This window comes from Canis lupus, chromosome 37 (genome assembly GCF_003254725.2).
Source record: "Canis lupus dingo isolate Sandy chromosome 37, ASM325472v2, whole genome shotgun sequence".
In the NCBI taxonomy this organism is placed as follows: Eukaryota; Metazoa; Chordata; class Mammalia; order Carnivora; family Canidae; genus Canis; species Canis lupus.
The window spans coordinates 31,198,875-31,217,359 of record NC_064279.1 but is presented as its reverse complement, the minus strand read 5'-3'; the positions used below and the strand labels follow the sequence as shown (position 1 = coordinate 31,217,359).

At 53.0% G+C, this 18,485-nt stretch overlaps 1 protein-coding gene across 1 annotated transcript in view; it reads right to left on the bottom strand.

The window, feature by feature from the left end:
• DLGAP2 (DLG associated protein 2) overlaps positions 1–18,485 on the bottom strand; it is a 693,677-nt gene that overhangs the window by 33,432 nt on the left and 641,760 nt on the right. The window contains 1 exon segment of the mRNA XM_049106698.1: positions 118–467. Within this exon segment, the coding sequence (XP_048962655.1) occupies positions 118–467 (350 nt within the window).

Below are 18,485 nucleotides of genomic sequence, written 5' to 3'. Positions count from 1 at the left end.
GGGGGCCCGGGCCTCGGAGGCCGCACTCCCTGCTCAGGGCCCAGGGCCGAGGCCCACGGGTCTTGTCTGTGCTACCAGTGGAGCCGCGCAGCGGGCGGCGCGGGGCAGAGAGGCTACCTGGATCCCGATGGAGGAGCGCCGGCTCTTGAGGAAATCCTCGGCCTTGGAAGCCAGGACGGCCTTGTCGCTGGTCCGCGCCGAGGTGCTCTGGCCGTCGGAGGTGAGGCGCTGGGCCGCGGCCGTCTCCAGGGCAAGGCTCATGGCCTTGTTGCTGTCCAGACTGTCCGTGGAGTTGTAGAGGCCGCGGCTGTCCTGAGGCCACGGGGATGCCCGCTGGGCGCGGCTGTCCTGGTAGGCGTCCTGTGTGGACTCAGTGCTGCTCTGTGCGGTCACTGAGATCAGGGGTTTGGAGGTGGTGCGCGGGGGCACGGGCGGCGGCGTTTTCTTGTAGTTGGCATAGGAGACAGCTGTAAGAAAGTCACCGCCGGTCAGCAGGAGCATCCTCCTCCCCACCCCCGGGGACCTGGCCCGCCCTTCCCTCCCACTGCCCTGCGAGCCTTGTCAGAACCAGAGGCCTAGGAAGTGATGCGCACTGTGGGGGGCTCTGTGCCCAGATGGTGGTCCACACCGATCCGCGGGCAGCAGGGGGATTGCTAAGGCCTCCTCCCCCCACACGCAGCAACAGCGAGCGGTCGGAGCGGCCTGTGGCTCAGCAGAGACACAGGAGCCAGGACACCACTTCCCCCACGGGAGCAGCGTCGCGGAAAAGTGCGGGACAACCTAAGCTACATCCAGGTGACCGTGGGATGTGTTTATACAGAAAACCTGTGTATGAAGAAAAGGTCAGACGCATAGAAAACTGTTCCCAGGTCATCATCGAGGGACAACAGGGTGGCCGTTATCTGTGTGTTCCAGACGTGCTTATGATGAGTAGGTATTTTTCTAATGGAAAAGCGTAGAAAGGTGCTCCCTCCGAGGACGCTTACGGGGTCTGAGGTATAGACGGCGGTCGAGAAGGGACACTGGGTCTCCCACCCACACCACGCAGCCCTCCCTCACCTTGCGCCCCGGGCCAGTGCCCTGCCGCCTCCCGCCCTGCACTCGCTCCCGGCCGCAGGCAACCCACCAGGGGAAAACCAACGCACCTGGACTTGAGGTCCTATTAAATGTCTCTTTAAAAGCCACGCCCCCAAATCCGTGAGACATAATTGCCGGTCTCAGGGTGTTATTTTTCCAGCGAGGATGAACGACTCCGGTTTGACAGAAACGTGTTTTCCGTTACAGTTAATGATTTCTCTTTATCTGGAACGGAAGAACTCACACAAGTGCTTCTGAAACGGACTCCACCACACGACCCAGTGCAAAGGCACCCATGCAGTCCACAGGTGTGCAAGGGCTGCTGTGTGCACGGCTACACGTATCTGTGCACATCTCCTGGGACGGCTCGCATCGTCTGGGAGGACGGGAGGAGCGAGCCTCCCCTGTGGGTTTCAGAAGCTGTGCAGAATCCGCGTGGGCTGCTGCACGTGGGAACGCGTCATCTCCGGTCTTCTGCTCGTGAGGAGGTCAGTGCGCTTTCCCACGTCCTGCAATCTCCCCCCAGTTACTGTGTCATCTGTGTGAATGGGTTTTCCTAATAAATGAAACCTCATGTCATTCCAAATAAAAATCAGCAAGTGATCAAATGAGGTGGTCGTGTGTCAGGATGACCTGAGTTTGAAAGCATAAAAGTTTCACCTGGAAAGTTATGCCATGGACACGTTTTTTTTTTAAATGCATCGAAAGAGATTCCAGAAAGTGGAAAACAGAGGGGTGAGGGCAGTTATCGGAAGCGTAGGCTTTGAACTCTGTCTGCGTGACAGGAACAGATGATGTCACCTTTTTTACTTTAAAGATTTTTCCCCCTAACGTTGACCTCAACCTCTCAAGGAAAGTTGGTGCACATGGACCATATTCAAGGCATTATTCTAGGAGAGTCAGAGGTATGTACAGTTCCCAAGCTCAGACACAAACATTTTAAATCCACGTGTGCGGGCCTCCTGGGCAGAGGCTGCTTGCGCCTGCAGCAGTGGCGCTCACTGGCCAACACGCCGTGCCGGGCACCCTTCATTCCCCAGGGCCTCCCCCTCATCTTGTGTCCTGTGCACCGTCTTCCAACCCCCAGCACCTCTGCCTGAGCCTCTGCCTTTGCCAGGGTGGCTGGAACACCCTCACTCCTGAGCCATCCTGCCTTTGCTGTTAAAGCGCCTGAACTAATCAGGTTGGCTTAAGAAGACTTTGTCTCTGCTGATTTCAGCGAATCGCCCTGTGATTCGCTCACCCTGTGCACCTTGCCTTGCTCGGTGCTTGCTTCTCATTGCTGCTGAGACACTCACTCCTGCCACCTGCTCTCTCTTGCACTCAACTGCCCCTTCTCCCGCTCTTGGCTCCCACCTTCCTTCTCACTAGACTTCAAAAGCCATCAGACCCCTTGCTCCGCTGGACTTTACCTCCTTCCCTACTAAGCACCTGCCTCTTAAGCCCACCTTCATGGACCCTGCCAAGTCCCCTAGATCTGTAGGGATCCGCAGGAGGGTCTTTATGGGACTCCGTGCGCATCAGGTGGGGTGTCTACTGCATGCACCATGGGCCGCTGTGGGGCTGCTGCCAGAGAAACCCACAGAAGTCTGCTGTGTCCAGGAAGCCCCCACCCCCACTGGCTCTGGCCTGGCCCTACAGCAGGGGCTCCCACTTTGCCTTTGTGTTCAGAGCCCTGCCACCCCACAGTTACTGTCCCATATGACTGACATCTGCTCTACGTTCAGGTAGGGACAGAGGTCTCAGCTGAACCTGCTTCCCCAGGTGCTTGCCTGACTTGGCTGGTCATCCCCCCACTTTCTAGTCATCTCTTTAAAGGAGAAGCTTCTGCAACAGGTGGTCAGGGGCAGACCTCGGGGTACAGGTATCATCCCCACCTCCATTCTTTGTACCATCCCCATCTCCCTCACCTGGACCATCCCCACCTCTCTCACCTGAACCATCCCCACCCCTTCACCTGGACCAACCCTGTCTCCCTCACCTGGACCGTCCCCACCTCCCTCACCTGGACCAACCCCGTCTCCCTCACCTGGCCTGTCCCCACCCTCCTCCCCTGGATCATCCCTTGGGCTTCATTTCCAGATAGAACAACCATCCTCCCAGACCCCAAACCTGTCCAGTCCAAGCTCAGTCGATGACGTCCATGAATGGTGTCCGGTCTGCTCCCCCCTGCTCCACTCATGCAATCTTGAGTCCCGAGTGCCTGGTGGTTCCTCTTCTAGGCTGTTGCTGGCCTCGTTTGTCCCCATCCTCTCGAGCCCGTCACTCCTCTGGACCATTCACACACAGCTGCCATACGGATGTCCCCACAGACATCACTGCGGGCCCCCAGGTGGGGGGCTTATCTCTCTCATGCCCTGGCCTCCTTCCCTTTATTTCCATTTTGTGTCTGATATGGGAGGTCTTCCTTATATCCCTTCTGACTCTCAGGCCCAGGAAATGTCCCCTCCTGCATCCCGGCCTCATGCCTACATCCATGGAAGCATTTCTTTGGGGGAGTGGTATTTGCCAGACTCTGACCTTTTTCATTCTGGGGAGACCTGTGTTCCCTCAATGCCCAGTGCAGTACTTGGCACATATCACTGGGTGAGCTTATGGAAAACCCCCACAGCTTTAGGACATGGCCAAAGTTCCAGGAATTGCGGGGCTCCACCTCCGTCACCAGGGGCTCTGCAAGTTCAGAGTAGGTGAACCGCTGTAACAAAGCTAAAATGCAAACCACAGAAAATCCACATTCTTCAGGAAGCTTATTTGTAGCCATGGAAAAATATCTACAAATATGTCTGTGCTTCTCAAATAATAACCTGAAGTAAAATAACATGCCACCTGTAAGCTTAATTTAAGCTTACACCTGCTGTACAGGTGCACGAAGGGGAAACACTGCTGGGTTCTGACATGAATAAGACCCCAGGGTACAGTGAGTTTTGGTTGGAAATCATTTTGAACATCTGGAAAGAGCTAAGCTGTGAGAGATGCAGGATCTCTAGAACTTTTCCAGGGGTTGGAAACATCCTGCTGACGCAGAGTCAACATGGTGCTTGGGCTGTTCCTACTCCCCGACTGACTCGGGAGGAGAAATGAGGGTACCCAGATGTCAGGAGCTTCAGGAGAGAAGTCTGGCCTGAACCTGGTGCACTGGGGATGAGGGTGGCGCATCGCACAGACCGCAGAGGCCAGAGGAGGAAGCTGATGTTGGTCCACCCTGGCAGACATGAGGGAGGAGGAGAGCAGGCATGACTCCTCCTGCCCAAGGAGCAGCAAAATCAGACACGAGTCGGCACACTGGCATTCAGGGCAGGACCCTGCTCCAGAGGAAACAGAGTCAGGAGCAGCTAGACCAGCACTTCCATCAGCTGCCCCCACTGGCCTAAGTCATTTTCTAAGTGATGCCTTGGCGGACCCAGGGCTCAGATCTGACTCCAGTGGTAACGGAGCCAGGCAGGGCTGGAGGGGCCAGGCTGACCCGCTGTGCTCTGTGTTGGTTGGTGCGGAACTAGGTGCAGCAGGAGCATGCAGGAGGTGGGATCTGGCCCCGTTCTCCATTCCATCCATCATCCGTGTGCTCAGCGACAGCTCCCTGGCAGTGTTCCGCACGGACCATAGGTGCGCAACGAGCAAGGAGCCCTGCCCTGGGGGTTCTGATTTGGGGGCACTCGGATCCTCACATTCGATAACTCCTGTGTGTCAGCCAGTGGTGCTGGGCTGGGGGATCTCGCCTCCTCTCTCTCCTGGGGGCCCTCGTAAGGTCTGGAGGTCATTCTGGGTGGTGTCACCACTCGGGGAGGAGGGTGCTCTAGTAGGAAGAGGCCAGAGCAGCCGCCAAGCAGTGTCCAGGGCACAGGGCAGCCCCAACCATGAAGGACTAGCCAGCTCACAATGTCACTGTGCTGAGGCTGGAAATGCAGGCGAGGCAAAGTGTTTCATCCTCCTGGGGGGACTCATGCGCTCCTCTGTGAGATCATCCCGTAATGACGTCTGCGTGGTTATCAGCTTTGGCTCTTCCCTCTTCTTCCTTATCTGGATGAGGGTCACCATCCAGAGTGCATCCATGTCTCCTTGCCAGTGGGGGTCCACGTAAAAATTTGCTTCTCACTAAGCTTTTCTTAATACTACTTCATAATGTTGCTGTGTCAGGGGGTTAAGTGAGACATAAACACATGAGTAAGAGAACTGCATGGGTCAAAGCGATGGAGTATCTCCTACGACCGGCCACACAGCAGCTGGGTGGTGGTGATTGTGATGCTGACCTGTTCAGCGTCGTTCATTTACTGTAAGGAGAGTCTTTACCTCTGGCAACCCGTCCCCGGACTCTACGGAGCCAGAGGGAAGTAGGCACTCCCACGCCGTGCCACGTGGCACTCCCACCGCATGGGTAGCTCTGCGGGGCTCTCCCGGGGGAATCAAGTGCTTCTGGAAGAATGTCCTATCTTGGAGGCAGCAAGGGTGATGATGGAGGGCAGCAGAGAAGTACAGGAATGTAGATGGAGAAGCTACTTCGCTTAACAAGGCTACACTGATGTTTGCCATGTGAAGAGGAGCGGAAACTATCTGTCTGGCTGCATCTTCCCGCTGCGCCCACATCGCCAGTGCACGACGGTGTGCATGGTCACAGGACTGTGGCACCCGGACGGCAGGCAGAGCAAGCAGGTTTGCCCAGGACCCCAGGGCACGGCCACTCCCAGACCCGGGTCACTACTTCACAGTTGTCCTCACACACTTCCCTTCACTCCCTACAAAACAATAAATCTCTCAAATGCATTATTAACTACAAGTAAACCTCCAGAATGGGTATCTTATAAATAAAAACAAAATTACAGAGTGTTATGATTTATCTCCATGATCACAGGGGCCTAGTATCACATCTCGCCTTACAACACATTTGCTGCGGGGCGATGATATGAGTTCTTGGATTGATTTCTTTGTAAAAATGCAGTGAACCTTTTGATGAACAGCAAACTTTCTCGAGAAACTGATTAAAACTGGGCAATTCTCAGCACACATGAAGGACAACTGACTTCACTCAAGCCGGAGAGGGTGAGGCAGAGGGACATTTTCCCGAGCGGCGAGGGACTGGATGCGGTCTCCAGGCTGGGTCAGCGTGCCAACCGACTGCTCCACAGCCACTAAAGCGGAAGTGTGCTTTGATGCCATCGGCCTGGTTTGTCCAGAGCAGCAAATTGTGGAGCTGGGCTCCGGGCGGCACAGAGGCTCCCGATCAGCCTCAGTGGAATCCACAGTCAGAGCTTGTCAGCAGAGCCCGAATGCGGAGGTGTCCGTCCGGGTTCTCCGTTCCCCTACCGAGCAAACACTGTAGGAAGTACGACCAGAGAGCTGCGTTTCCTGTTGCTTAAAGAAATCAACTGCCTATAATAGAACCATTAATTTCCCCTGTCAAACCACTGAGGAGATTGCACAACGATGCGGAGTCAGCTGGAGGTGCTGCTATGCTTGCCGTGGGTCACCCCAAAAGCTGCTGCTGAAGAGGCTGCAGAGCCCTTGCATTTCTTCCGCGTGGTGCCCGGCTCACTGGCCTCCCCACCCGTGTTGCCTTCATACTAACTCATCGGTTCCAGTAAACATTTATCTTGAGCCCGAGACTACCGGCTCCATCCAGTGTGCTCACGATCAAATTGAATAGAAAGGCAGAGGGAGCATCGTGTGCCTCAGAGCCTCGCCGAAGCCCGGGAACAGAATGGCCCGGGCCTGAGGGCAGGCCTTCCAGAAGGGCCCAGCGCTGTGAGGGAGAGGAGGCAGCCGGGCCAGGCCGAGCGCGCACCTACTCTGCGTGGACTCCCCCTGCTGGATGCTGGACGCAGCGCCCAGGGGGATGGGGGCGCGGAATCGGGAGGTCAGGAATTATCGAGAAAACTCGGCTCATTAAAAGATGCTCTAGGGCAGCCCAGGTGGCTTAGTGGTTTAGCGCCGCCTTCAGCCCAGGGCATGATCCTGGGGACCCAGGATCGAGTTCCACGTCGGGCTCCCTGCATGGAGCCTGCTTCTCCCTCTGCCTCTGTCTCTGCCTCTCTTTCTCTCTCTGTCTCTCATTAATAAATAAATAAAATCTTAAAAAAAAAAAGATGCTCTAAGGTTTGCTGTGACTCTCCTCTGGTGGCCTGGGGGTTCTTGTTCAGGTGACAAAGTGACTGATTGTAATAGTTTCTAGAGATACCATCTTGTTTCTTTTCAAGTGTCATAGAGTTTTCTTCAAACTATTTACTTTCTGAGGGAAATACTGCTCTTTCTTCACCAAGTAGAAAAAAAATGTGCTTTAATGTTTATGCACTTGCTTCAACGCCTTTTAGTAGTTTAACATGTTGACGTATTATTACAGGGCACCTTCCAGCACAGTGATGCTCGTGGTTGGATATCTTAAACCCACTGTGGCTGAAATTTCTAGGAAAGGGAATTGGATGCATCTCCGTTCTGGTTCTGCTAGCGCTGAGCTAACTCCTCCTTGTTCCCACCTAAACTGGGATCTTGGACAAGTGAAATTCCCTCTGCCTTGGTCTGCTCATCTGTTCAAGGGACGTGCTGGGGATGTCTCTTTATCTGTTGCTGTGGGGATGAGAGACAAACCCAGAAAGGGGCAGGCAGACGCAGGTGCCTGGCAGGGGTGACCGCTACAGAGCCGGCCATGGAGAAGCATCCCGCGCCATCCTCCGCGCACTGAGGTAACAGACACTGACGCCCACCGTGGACTCGGCCCCCTCCCTCCCGTGACCTAGCCGTGCAGACTGCTGGCCTGGGCGGCACGGGGTCTGCATGTCCCTGTGCAGGGCTCCTTATACTCTATTTCTTAACTAAGCTGCAGACAACCTTGCCAAGTAGACGGATGGCATTTGTATTTGCCGTTCCCAGATGAGAAACTAGGTTCAAATGTGTTTAGATGCACTCTTAAGGTCAGCCAGGCCTAGGTGGCCACCCTGGGACATGGGCACCTCTCCCGTTGTTGGCTACGGTGATCCTTTCCCTCTCCTCCTGACCCTGTACACAGCTCAGTCTTATTTCTCACGCCTTGATCTGATTCTATTCCTTCACACTTCGCAGCAGCACATGGGCATCCTTGCCCGATGCAAAGGTGAGAGAATCATTTATTGTTTCTGCAAGAATTTCCTCTTAATATGATCAGTTCCAAGTTCTCTAAAAAATAAAAAAAAAATAACACATGAAATACATCTGGCAGCAGGAGACATTTTAGATCGTACTCCTACTCCAGGACACAAATCATGTGAAGTGGCTGCTAGCTGAGGGGACTGAGGCTGAGTGAGAGGAAAATAATTGTAATTCTCTCTTCGTTCCTTAACTGATGGGAAACAGTGAAACTGTTTTTGGGAAAAAGGCCTTCTGGTATTTGCTTAATCATCTAGTGAGATATTGCCTTGGTTTGCAGGATATTCAGCGGGGACCCAGGGAATTTCAGAGCGCCCCCGTCTCTACCTTCCAATGCTGTGGAAGCACACCTCTTCCTTCCAGCAGAGCTCCCAACATTTGCATCCTAAGTAGTGAAATTTTGCATGGAAAACGTTTCTTCTCTGTTTTAGTGGAATAACAGTGATGTTTAACGCCCGCCCCTCTCAGCACTGACCAGCCATTGGAGAGAAGGAGAGGACGCTGACACCCTGGGAGCACGGGATTTGCGGTCCCACGCAGGGACAGCAGGTGCCGCTGCCGGCTTAGAGACCCAGCACAGCAGCTCCCACCCAAAGTGCGCTCTTCGTGCTTGCACAGGAAGGGAAATACATCCTTGAACAAATGTGATAGAGACGACTATTTATACAAAGTTTTCTTGGAAATAGCTAATATTTGATGAATACTTGCTAAGTCCAAACACTGTATTATTTTGGATATGGATCATTGCAGCCGATCTTCCTGAAATCCTAGATTCTAGAAAGTAGAAGCAGGTAGGCAGTGTCCTCAGTCCCACAGACCGTCCGCGGAAGATCTGGGATCCTTGCAGCCTTGCTGCTCCTGGGGCCTTTGTGTGATCAGCCAGTGTCACCGGGGCGTCTGCCATGCTCTGGGGCCTGCTTGACGGGAGCGCCCATGGTGGGGGGGTGTCCACTGGGAGGGGAGCACCCACTGTGAGGGCCATCCATGGGGGGAAGCATCCACTGGGGAGAGTGCCCACTGCATTGCCATCCAGAGCATTAGGTTCCCTTGTGACAGCTGGAAGACTTGCTAAGGGCCCAGAGGGAGTTCTGGTTGAACATTTGAGGATTTCCCACCCTTGGGATCTGAGCAGCCCACATCCCCACAGAGGGAGGTACCCGATTTGGAGGGACATTTTTAAGCCCCTGAAAGTACTTAACACTTGTCCATGTGATTCCTTTGTAATGGCCCCATGATAAATCCAACACATAGATTTAATAGAAATAAATGATACTTACTGTTTAGAGAATAATAAATACCATATAAGTCAATTAAGCAGGTAGAAATACATGTAAAAATTTCCCAGACACCCAGACACCAGGCTGATTCTCACATGTTAGTATGGGAGTCAAAATGGGATTTGTATTTTAAGGTATAAGATAGGCATTTAATACACACCTTGAATGTGCCCACTGTCTCTCCAGTGGCCCCATATCCATAGGACAGGTTCAAACCCACCCCCATGGGATTGTGAATGGGACGTTTTAGCATAACAATACATTGCACTTGTGTTCCTATTTAATGGAATGCTTTTGGATTTTATGATTTTTTTTAAAGATTTTATTCATTTACTTATGAGAGACAGAGAGAGAGAGGCAGAGACACAGGCAGAGGGAGAAGCAGGCTCCATGCAGGGAGCCCGATGGGACTCTATCCCAGGTCCCCAGGATCAGGCCCTGGGCCGAAGGCGGTGCTAAACCACTGAGCCACTGGGACTGACCTGAATTTTATGATTTAAGAATTAAGTGTCAGCTGCTAGCCTTCAGTAAATCAAAACTGCAATACATAAAATGTTTTAGATAAATAAAATAATAGTGAAACAGGATTTTTGAAAAACTGATGTCAGTGTTCTCATTCGTTCATCAGTGCTCTTGGACAGATATTTGTTGGTCCTACAATCTTGTGGGGGTAGAATTGTGTGTCCCTAAATGGCTCATTACAGTTAGAAGCTTGGAACTACAGTAAAGAGAGAATTTAAAGTGAGCATTTGATCATGTTAATTGGCTGTCGAGGATTAAAATAAACAATTAAAGAAATAATTTTACACATTCAAGAAAAACATTCAATTATTCAGCTGGATAGTTTGAGGACAATAATTGTCTTAATTCTGTGTATGTGAATACATAATTAGAATATACTCACCAGAGCTAATAATTATTAATTACAGGCATTGTTATCTATCATTCTCTATATGCATATCAGGCAAACCTTAAACACAATTGCTAAAATTTAATTTAGCAACATAATGCTACTCGATTCTCTGCCAACAGAGAAAGCTTTCTGAACAATCATGAGGTTTATTTAAATATAGCTGATCAAATAAGAATTTTGAAGTAAAAATGAAATGATCATTAACTTCATAACTTAAGGTATCTGAAGACCTGATTACTCTATTTTTATAAAGACTGAGGTCTGGCATGAGCATCTTTTTGGTTTTAAAAGCCCATCATGGATTTCTTTTACTGTGTGTAAAATGTGATGAAAATCCTTGGTGGCTGTACGAGTGGCTTCCTGATTATAGGGAGAGGGAGTAATATACATCTGTGTCTAATCTAATTATCAAGTAAGCTTAGGTTTTGCTTATGTCATGGAGATCAGGGAAGTTGGTGAGGGTCATCCTGAGAACCCTGGGGTCGAGGGAGAGGTGGCTCTGCAAAGTGCCTTCCTTCTTGAATACATGGGTAACGACATATGCTGCTGTGCATCAATAAAAGGTTAATTACACCATTTAAGGTGGAAGGAGCCATGCACGGAATACAGTTTTGAAAGATTTCTGTAAAAACTGCATTAAATCAAAGTAGTGAAGCCTAAAGGAAATTATCTCAGGTGGATTAGTTCTTCCTGCCCAGAGAGGAATCAACGGGGCTGGGAAGAGGTGTGTAAAACCAGTACTTTCCCAGGTATATTTGAGCTTGAGTCAGCCTCATTCAGAAACCCTTTCTGAAGGAACTGCCCAGAGCCTGGGTCTAAAGGGCAGTCAGCCCGGAAAGAATGGCAGCCACGGTGCTGACACCAGGCACAGCCCGGCCTCCTTGACCACATGAGAAAGGTGGCCACGGCCAACAGCACTGCCACTAGACACATTTAAAGGACCTGACTTCTAAAATGTCTCAATATCTAAACACCAATTAAACATCAGCTCCTGTGTAAGAGCAGTGTTGCTTCAAGTGCCAGACAGTCCCGCACATCCTGGGCCCTGTGCCCACAGCACAGCTACAGAGCATCGGCTGCACGGCAGCCCTCGGCTACAACACTCTCACCTCAAAGTCACGTGAGTACATAGGCACCCACCTGCTCAACAGGTGACATAAAAACCTGCCTTGAGGTCTACAAACCGACGGAGGGAGAATCTGGAGGAACGTACTTTATTTGAGATCTGCTAACTTGAATGAGATGAAGCCAAGTGTTGGCCAATCGACACTGTTGCGTGAGGGGAAGTCATCTCAAAAAATGAAGACAGGGACACTGTAAACACCTGCCTACTGGCCCATCCACACGTGGAGCGCTGGACACCCTCTCTGAATCCCATCCTTGCAAGCTAGAAGGGAAATTTGAGGATTAGCATTCCATTGTACGGAACACAAATACCTAATCAAGATGAGGTAGGTTTCAAAAAGCAAGCATCACCATTCTATTTGAATGTAAGAGCCACACTTAGACTCACTGCCCTCTGTTAATTAGAGTGTCAAAGATAACAGCATAGAAAGAATTACAGTAATCAAGTCCCTGGATGTCTAAACGAGAGGCTGGATGTTGGGGAAACCAAACTTTGGAGGTGACAGATTCAACGTAAAAGATGAAAGCCAGTTTGACACTTTAATTAATGTTAGTCTCAAAACGTCGTGTAAATCAAACAGGACACAGAAGCCATATCCCACAGCCACGCACATGGCGCTTTCCCTGAAGTTTCCAAAAATGAGGTGGGCCATCCAAGTTCTGGGGCAGCGCTGGCAGGCTGGCAGCAAAGATGTCTATTTCAAATGTGCTAATTAGCAAGAAGTTATAGTCTGACCAGCGTTTAGCATCTTGTAGGTGGTAAAATAAAGTGATGACAGCTGTTTCACTGTTCAAGACACTTCCTGTTTTCATTTTAAATATCTAGAACTCACATTACATAATAAGAACTTGGATTTTTTCATAGAAAACGTGTGCGTATTTAGCTTCATCTGGGACATTTAATTGTGAATGGAATCTGTATTCAAGTTGCACCAGAATTGCATTTTTACTATTAAAATGTGGGGAGGGTGAGAAACTCTCAGATGGTGTTTTGTTTGTTGGTGAAATCATGGGCTTTCGCATAAATTTTCATACGTGGCAAAGAAGGAATGTGCGGCTGACGACCTGTGTAAGGTAATAAATCTCGAGTGGCCACTGTCCTTTTGTTCACAGAAAAGAAAATGATCCTCCATGAAAAAGTCAGTCAATAAGGTGAATGCTGCTTGCAAAATCATGCCTGACTCCTGACTTACCTCCACTTACTGATGCTCAGTCAAGCGCACAAGCCCTGGGACAGTGCCTGCTTCCCCCACACCCTTCCACACGGCCGTTGGAGGGCCCCCACCCCCGGGCAGGAATGACACAGTCATTCACACCTGACCTCAAGGTGATCCCTCCTGGAACACTGGCCAAGCGTCGACAAGCGCGTGCTGTGCGTGTCTCATTGATGGCGGATGGTCAGATGGCGGGCATCATTTGTGCCCACAAATCCAGAGCTCCCGGGCCAGGACGGCTGGGGGAACTCGCAGAGCCGGCTGGAATCCATATGCGGCAGTGCTGTGGGCTGGCGGCGCTCAGGGAGCCGAGCGGGGAGGAGGTGGGTGCCGCTGGCTCCGGGCTGGGCTGTGCTCCGCAGCAGCACCAGGCTGGGGGCCTCTGAGCCCGTCAGACGCACACACCCACGGGAGGGGCACGCACAGTGCAAACACGAGGCTGTAAGCTCTTCTATCCCAGGCACCGATGCGTCTGCTCCAAGGCCCCTTGGTGCCAGCGCTCTGGCTCCGCGCAGCCCTTGGTCCCGCACAGGACAGCGCGTCCACAACGGGCTCCAGGCGAAGGCAGCGCAGAGACAGGCTGGCAGGAGTCATCGGGGAGCACCCAGCGCTTGGGAAACTGCTCACGACATCCCAGATGGCCCGGCCAGCTCCCAATGCGGTGTTCCACCCCCTGGGTCACCCACCATTAAGGAAAATAATCTGAGCCCGACCTCTGGAGTGGGAGGGCACCGATGCCAAGTCCAGGTGAGCCCACCAACATCCTGCAGGGGGACCCCAGGCAGGGCCGGCTCAGGAACAGGTGCATCCCTGACGTGTGCACATCACCTGGGCCATGAGAGGTGCCCCGTACGCTACAGGAAACCTGTGTTCTGTCCCTGCGTCCCGGCGCCAAGGGCAGGGGCTGCATGTCAAACCAGTCAGTTAGCAGAATCCACATCATGTTCAAAGGGGACAGACATGACAGGCTGAAGACAGACTCCCAGCACAGCTTCTTCACGATGTTTGAACAGCACCACAATGTGCATAAAACTCACCCCATGTTTCTGCCTAAATGTAGCATTTAATATTCTACATTTAATATTCCAGTAGGTTTAATATTCCATTAGGACCAGGTCAGCGCATTTATGAAGAACAAAACAAAAGAGCAGCACCTAAGTCTCTAAATGCCACACCAGCCTGCTAGTGAATGTGAGGCTAGAAACAGGACCATGTTCACCCTCAGAGGAGGAGAGGAGCATTAGCAGGTGAGTGGGGAGCACCACTGAGCCCCGCTGGCGCTCGAGGCCCAGAGGGCGGGTGTCCTTGGACGGGGCTGGGGCTCCACAGCAGCCCCCAGACATGCTGCCCACACTGGGCAGCTAATCGAGCGAGAACCCCAAGCTGTCCCACAGCCTGCCAGGCCCCGGCCCGCAGCCATCTCCCCGTACCGTGCACCTCTTCGTGGAAGGTGACAGTCTCCCTGCGGGCTGTGCCCACGTTCACGGTGCACAGAGACCACAGAGTGACGTGCGGCGGCCCCTGGATGCCAGGGTCCATGGGGGGGATGGACGGCCTCACAGACCATTTCCAGGAGGGGTGTCCTGCCTGCCACATGCTGGGGTCCCATGGGACCTCCCAGTCTACACCGACGCCGGGGCTTCCCCTCTCTGGGGAGGCGCTGGGAGCCCCATCCAGGGCTTGGGCTGGGTTGAGAGCTGCCCGTGAAGAGTGTGACAGGCCCCAAGGGTCTCAGCCTCAGGCTCGTGTCCTGAGCTCCTCCGTGCACTCCTGGCCCGTCTGTAAAGAGCAGGGGTCAGGGAGCAAGATGAGGGGGGATCAGCGTGTTTGCAGGGTCTGCCGAACATATCCCAGAACATGGCCTTGGCCTGCACGCTGGAGAAATGGGACGCCGTTCTCAGCACGGCTCCCCCAAAATATTCACCATGTGATCCCAAAATTATGCTGAGGGTGGACAGTCTTGCTTTTTATGTTGGAGATGCGCACTGGAAACAACAGGGTGGGTTCCAACAGCGGCACGACGCCCCACGTCTCTGCTCAGGAGGCTCTGTCCTCCAAAGCCAAGAAACGCTGGTGTGGGCTCCCTGGGTAACCCCGAACAGTGCTCAGCACCTGCTCCCCGGGCAGCCCCACAGGCCACAGAAATTCATCTTTTTTTTAGTACCACTTGCTGGGAGGCACGTCTTCTGGAAGTGGACTCACAGAGACCACTAAATCCCAGGCTACAGGAAGACATGCGTGTCGGCTCCTGCGTCCTCACGGGTGACATCTAAGATCTCAGCTCGTGACGCCAACATTCAGAAAAGAACTTTGACTATGTTACAAGTCACACAACATTTTGTGACGACATAATATTGATGACAAGAAGGGGTCAGATTTTAACTAGCAAGTACCGCTGGGGAAGTTTTGCACATGATTATTGCTTGTCGGTCTGCCTGCGAGTCTGGGGCTCCTGAATCTATTTCACATTCTGTTCCCTCTGATGTTTCACAGATGTTAGGCACAAAAGAGGTATTTGTGGATTCGATCCAGTTGATGGCATGTGATGGACCCAAATGGAAGCAAATCAATGATCTCCTATGAACTGGGAAAATGCCAAGCTTCCATCACAGAAGGAGCAAGTCAGAGCAGCAGAGGCGAGACCTTCCCTGGCGTGCACCTGCAGGCTGGCCTCCCAGGGGCTCTGGGGCCTGCACCAACCATGAGGTCCTGTTCCCTCAGCTAGTGACTCTTTTCCTTCCTGTGGGTCCTACTTATACTCACGATAGCACCTGATGCGATCGGTCCTTTCACTCTTCCTCATCTCTTTCCTCCTTGGCATCCAGAAAATAAGAAGCAGACCCAATGCGCTGAGACTTTCCACCCGTGTCTTACGTGTAGAAAGTGCAGCACGGGCCTACGTCTTAATGATCACATTAGGGTGAAATAAAGCCCATCCCGTGAGTTAAAGCAGAAGGCCTCACACCAACGGATAAGATATGTTTTCTATATTCTGCACGAATTCCTTACCATGTGGCTGCCACCTGTCATGTGGAAGTTTCAGCAGAGATGCAGGTCTCCGAACCACAAGCCAAGCTCGCCGTGAGTGTGTGTGTGTGCAGAGTGTGCGAGTGTGCAGCATGCTACATTTTTGGTGTCCGGACAGTAGTTGAAAGATGAAGCTCCGAGGAATCAAACTCATTCAACTTTTTCCTCCCAACCAGGACCACTACATGGCCACGCTCACTCCGTGTGGCCTAATCCTGCTACCGAGAAGAGACGGTCGACAGCCAGCACTCGTCAGAAGCCAGGGTCTGAACGGCTCTGGTGCCTCTGTGAAAGCCAAGGGAAGTTAGGGTGGAATCGTTTCTTCACTTAAAGATTTTGAGATGTGGCTTCACTTGGCCGTCCTGAACCTTAGACAAAGGCAGTTCTTCAAATGCAGTTTCTCTGCCTGAGTAAGGCCTCACCTGTGCAGGGAGCCAGACTCACCTGTGCAGGGCCACGGCCCATGATGCCTCACTGAGGGCCACAAAGTATCTGCTCTCAGGAGTGTATGCAGACGTCGTCCGAGGAGTGGGTCACGGCGCGGCCCCGGCACCCGGGGAAACCTCTGCATGAGGTCCACTCTGCGGGCTCAGTCCTTGGGGTATTGCTTGCGTGTCGTTCCCTTCCCATTGTAAGCCGGCTCTGCGGTTCCTCCTCATAGAGGTTTCACGGGGGACACCAACTCCAGGAGCCTCGGCTTGACCTCTGCGACAGCCTGAACTCCACAGACCTCCCGGGGGTCCGTGTGGGGAGGGGCGGGAGCCGAGCCTGCAGAGGACGCAGTGGGAGCCAGGGACGGGGCCTGCGGGCCTCTGGCGAGGTGACACCGGGAGCTCGAGGAGCCTGCAGTAGGGCCGCTGGCGTCAGGTCTCCGCCATGGGGGTGCTGGCGTCGCAACCCCGGGGCTCAACCCATGTGATGGGGGCGGAGTCTCCTGGCCTGTCAGGCAACAGGGTGAGGATCTCAGAACTGTCATTTGTGGCAGGTCTGAGCTGTGGGTGGTGGGACACGTGCCCCAGGAACGTCGTGAGAATGCAGTGGGTGCTGGTGACCTGGGGCCACCCACAGGGGGATAGTGAAGAAGGAAGCCCAACTGGGTGATGGCCAACCACAGTGGAGTTTAAATATTAAATTTAAAATATTAAGTCAGTGCAAACTGTTCATGTAAATGGATTTACATATTTTATAAACTGTAGATTTTGAAGTCTGTTATTCATGCATTCAGCTAATATATATGGAGTCCCCAGCCACATGGGAGTGGAAGAGGCGATCAGGGAACCTCGCCTCCTCTGGGGTGTATCCCCGAGCACCTCCAGCACAGTTGTGACCTGCAGCCAGTCTTGTGAAGTCTGTTAACTAAAGATATGTGATGTCTTGTACCCGTGGCGTTGGGGCTGCTGTGGCAGGATGTCCCCGCCCATCAGTAACGGGGCCGTGTGGTCATAATAATGGGATTGGTGGTTTCCAGCCGGGTCCCCTGGAGCTACTGGGTTAAGCTGGTCATGTAGCTGGAGATGCCTCTGTGACCAGCTCACCGGGAGGGACCCCAGCACAAGCACGCTGTGGGCTCCGCGACCACGCCCTTGCTGCCACACAGTGCTGGTTTGGGACCTGGGGACAAGGCACGCTCTGTGGGACCAGCTGTGTCGGGTGTCGGGGAGGAGATGCCCACCGAGACCTCCAGGCACGTCCTGTTACCCTGCTGTGCATGTGTCCCCAGCCACGGCTGAGGCTGGTCCAGGGGACAACCTGTGTGCATCCCACGAGTCCTCACACCACAGGACACATAGGTGATTCCCACTGAGTGTGGACACAGTGCTGCACGTTTCTGACCACAGGCTTGACCACTCCCGACAGGTGCCTGCTCTCACGGCCCTTGCGTTCCAGCAGAGGAAGACCACGCACAAGTGAAAATTGAAATAGTTTCTGATACGGATTCTCTATGAGAAAACCCAATACTACAAACATGGAGCAGTGAGCACATGTGACCTCGGCGTGATGGGCAGGGGAATTTCACCGTGAGGCCTGCGGCGGGGAGCGCGTGCTCCTAGCCCCGTCCGCACCCTATGACCCCGCAGCAGTTTGGCAAAGCCTGCAACTTCCTCCTCCAAATCATGTTTTAACCATGAAAAATGAAATGCAGAGGATCAAAAAACTTACATTGAAATAGTTATCAAAACACAGAACATTTCTGTGACACGTACGTGTGTATCCGTGCAGCAAACAACGAGATCGGGCGCAGGACTCATGGCCCCTGTGATTCCAAAGTCTGATGCACATCATGGAACAGCGTCGAGAACCGGCCCCTGGGGGTCCACGCTGACAAACTCAGATGCTGCCGACATAAGCGCGCCCCACGCCGGCATCACGACTGGAGATCTTACAGGGAGAAGTCAGTAAAAGTAAGGACTCGCTTTTAACCCTTCCGCATTCAGCAGCCCCGAGTCTGGAGTGTCTGAGGGACCCCGGCCTCCAGGTGGGGACCTCAACTCTGGAGATCGTCGGCTCTCTCCCTAGTTCCCCGCACAGCGTGAACCGGATGCCTGGTCCCGAGCCTCAGGCTGTGACCCCGCAGACCCCGCGGCCCCGACGGTCAGCGCCGGGAGGAGCCCCACCCCACGGGCAGTGTGGCCGCGAAGTCCCGCGTCCCCTGCTGCTGCTGGTCAGGTCGGTCACCGCTGGGTTGCTTCTGAAGCTTGACCTCTCACTGCCGCTGTGGTGGCCTTCCCTGCGCTCCCCCGT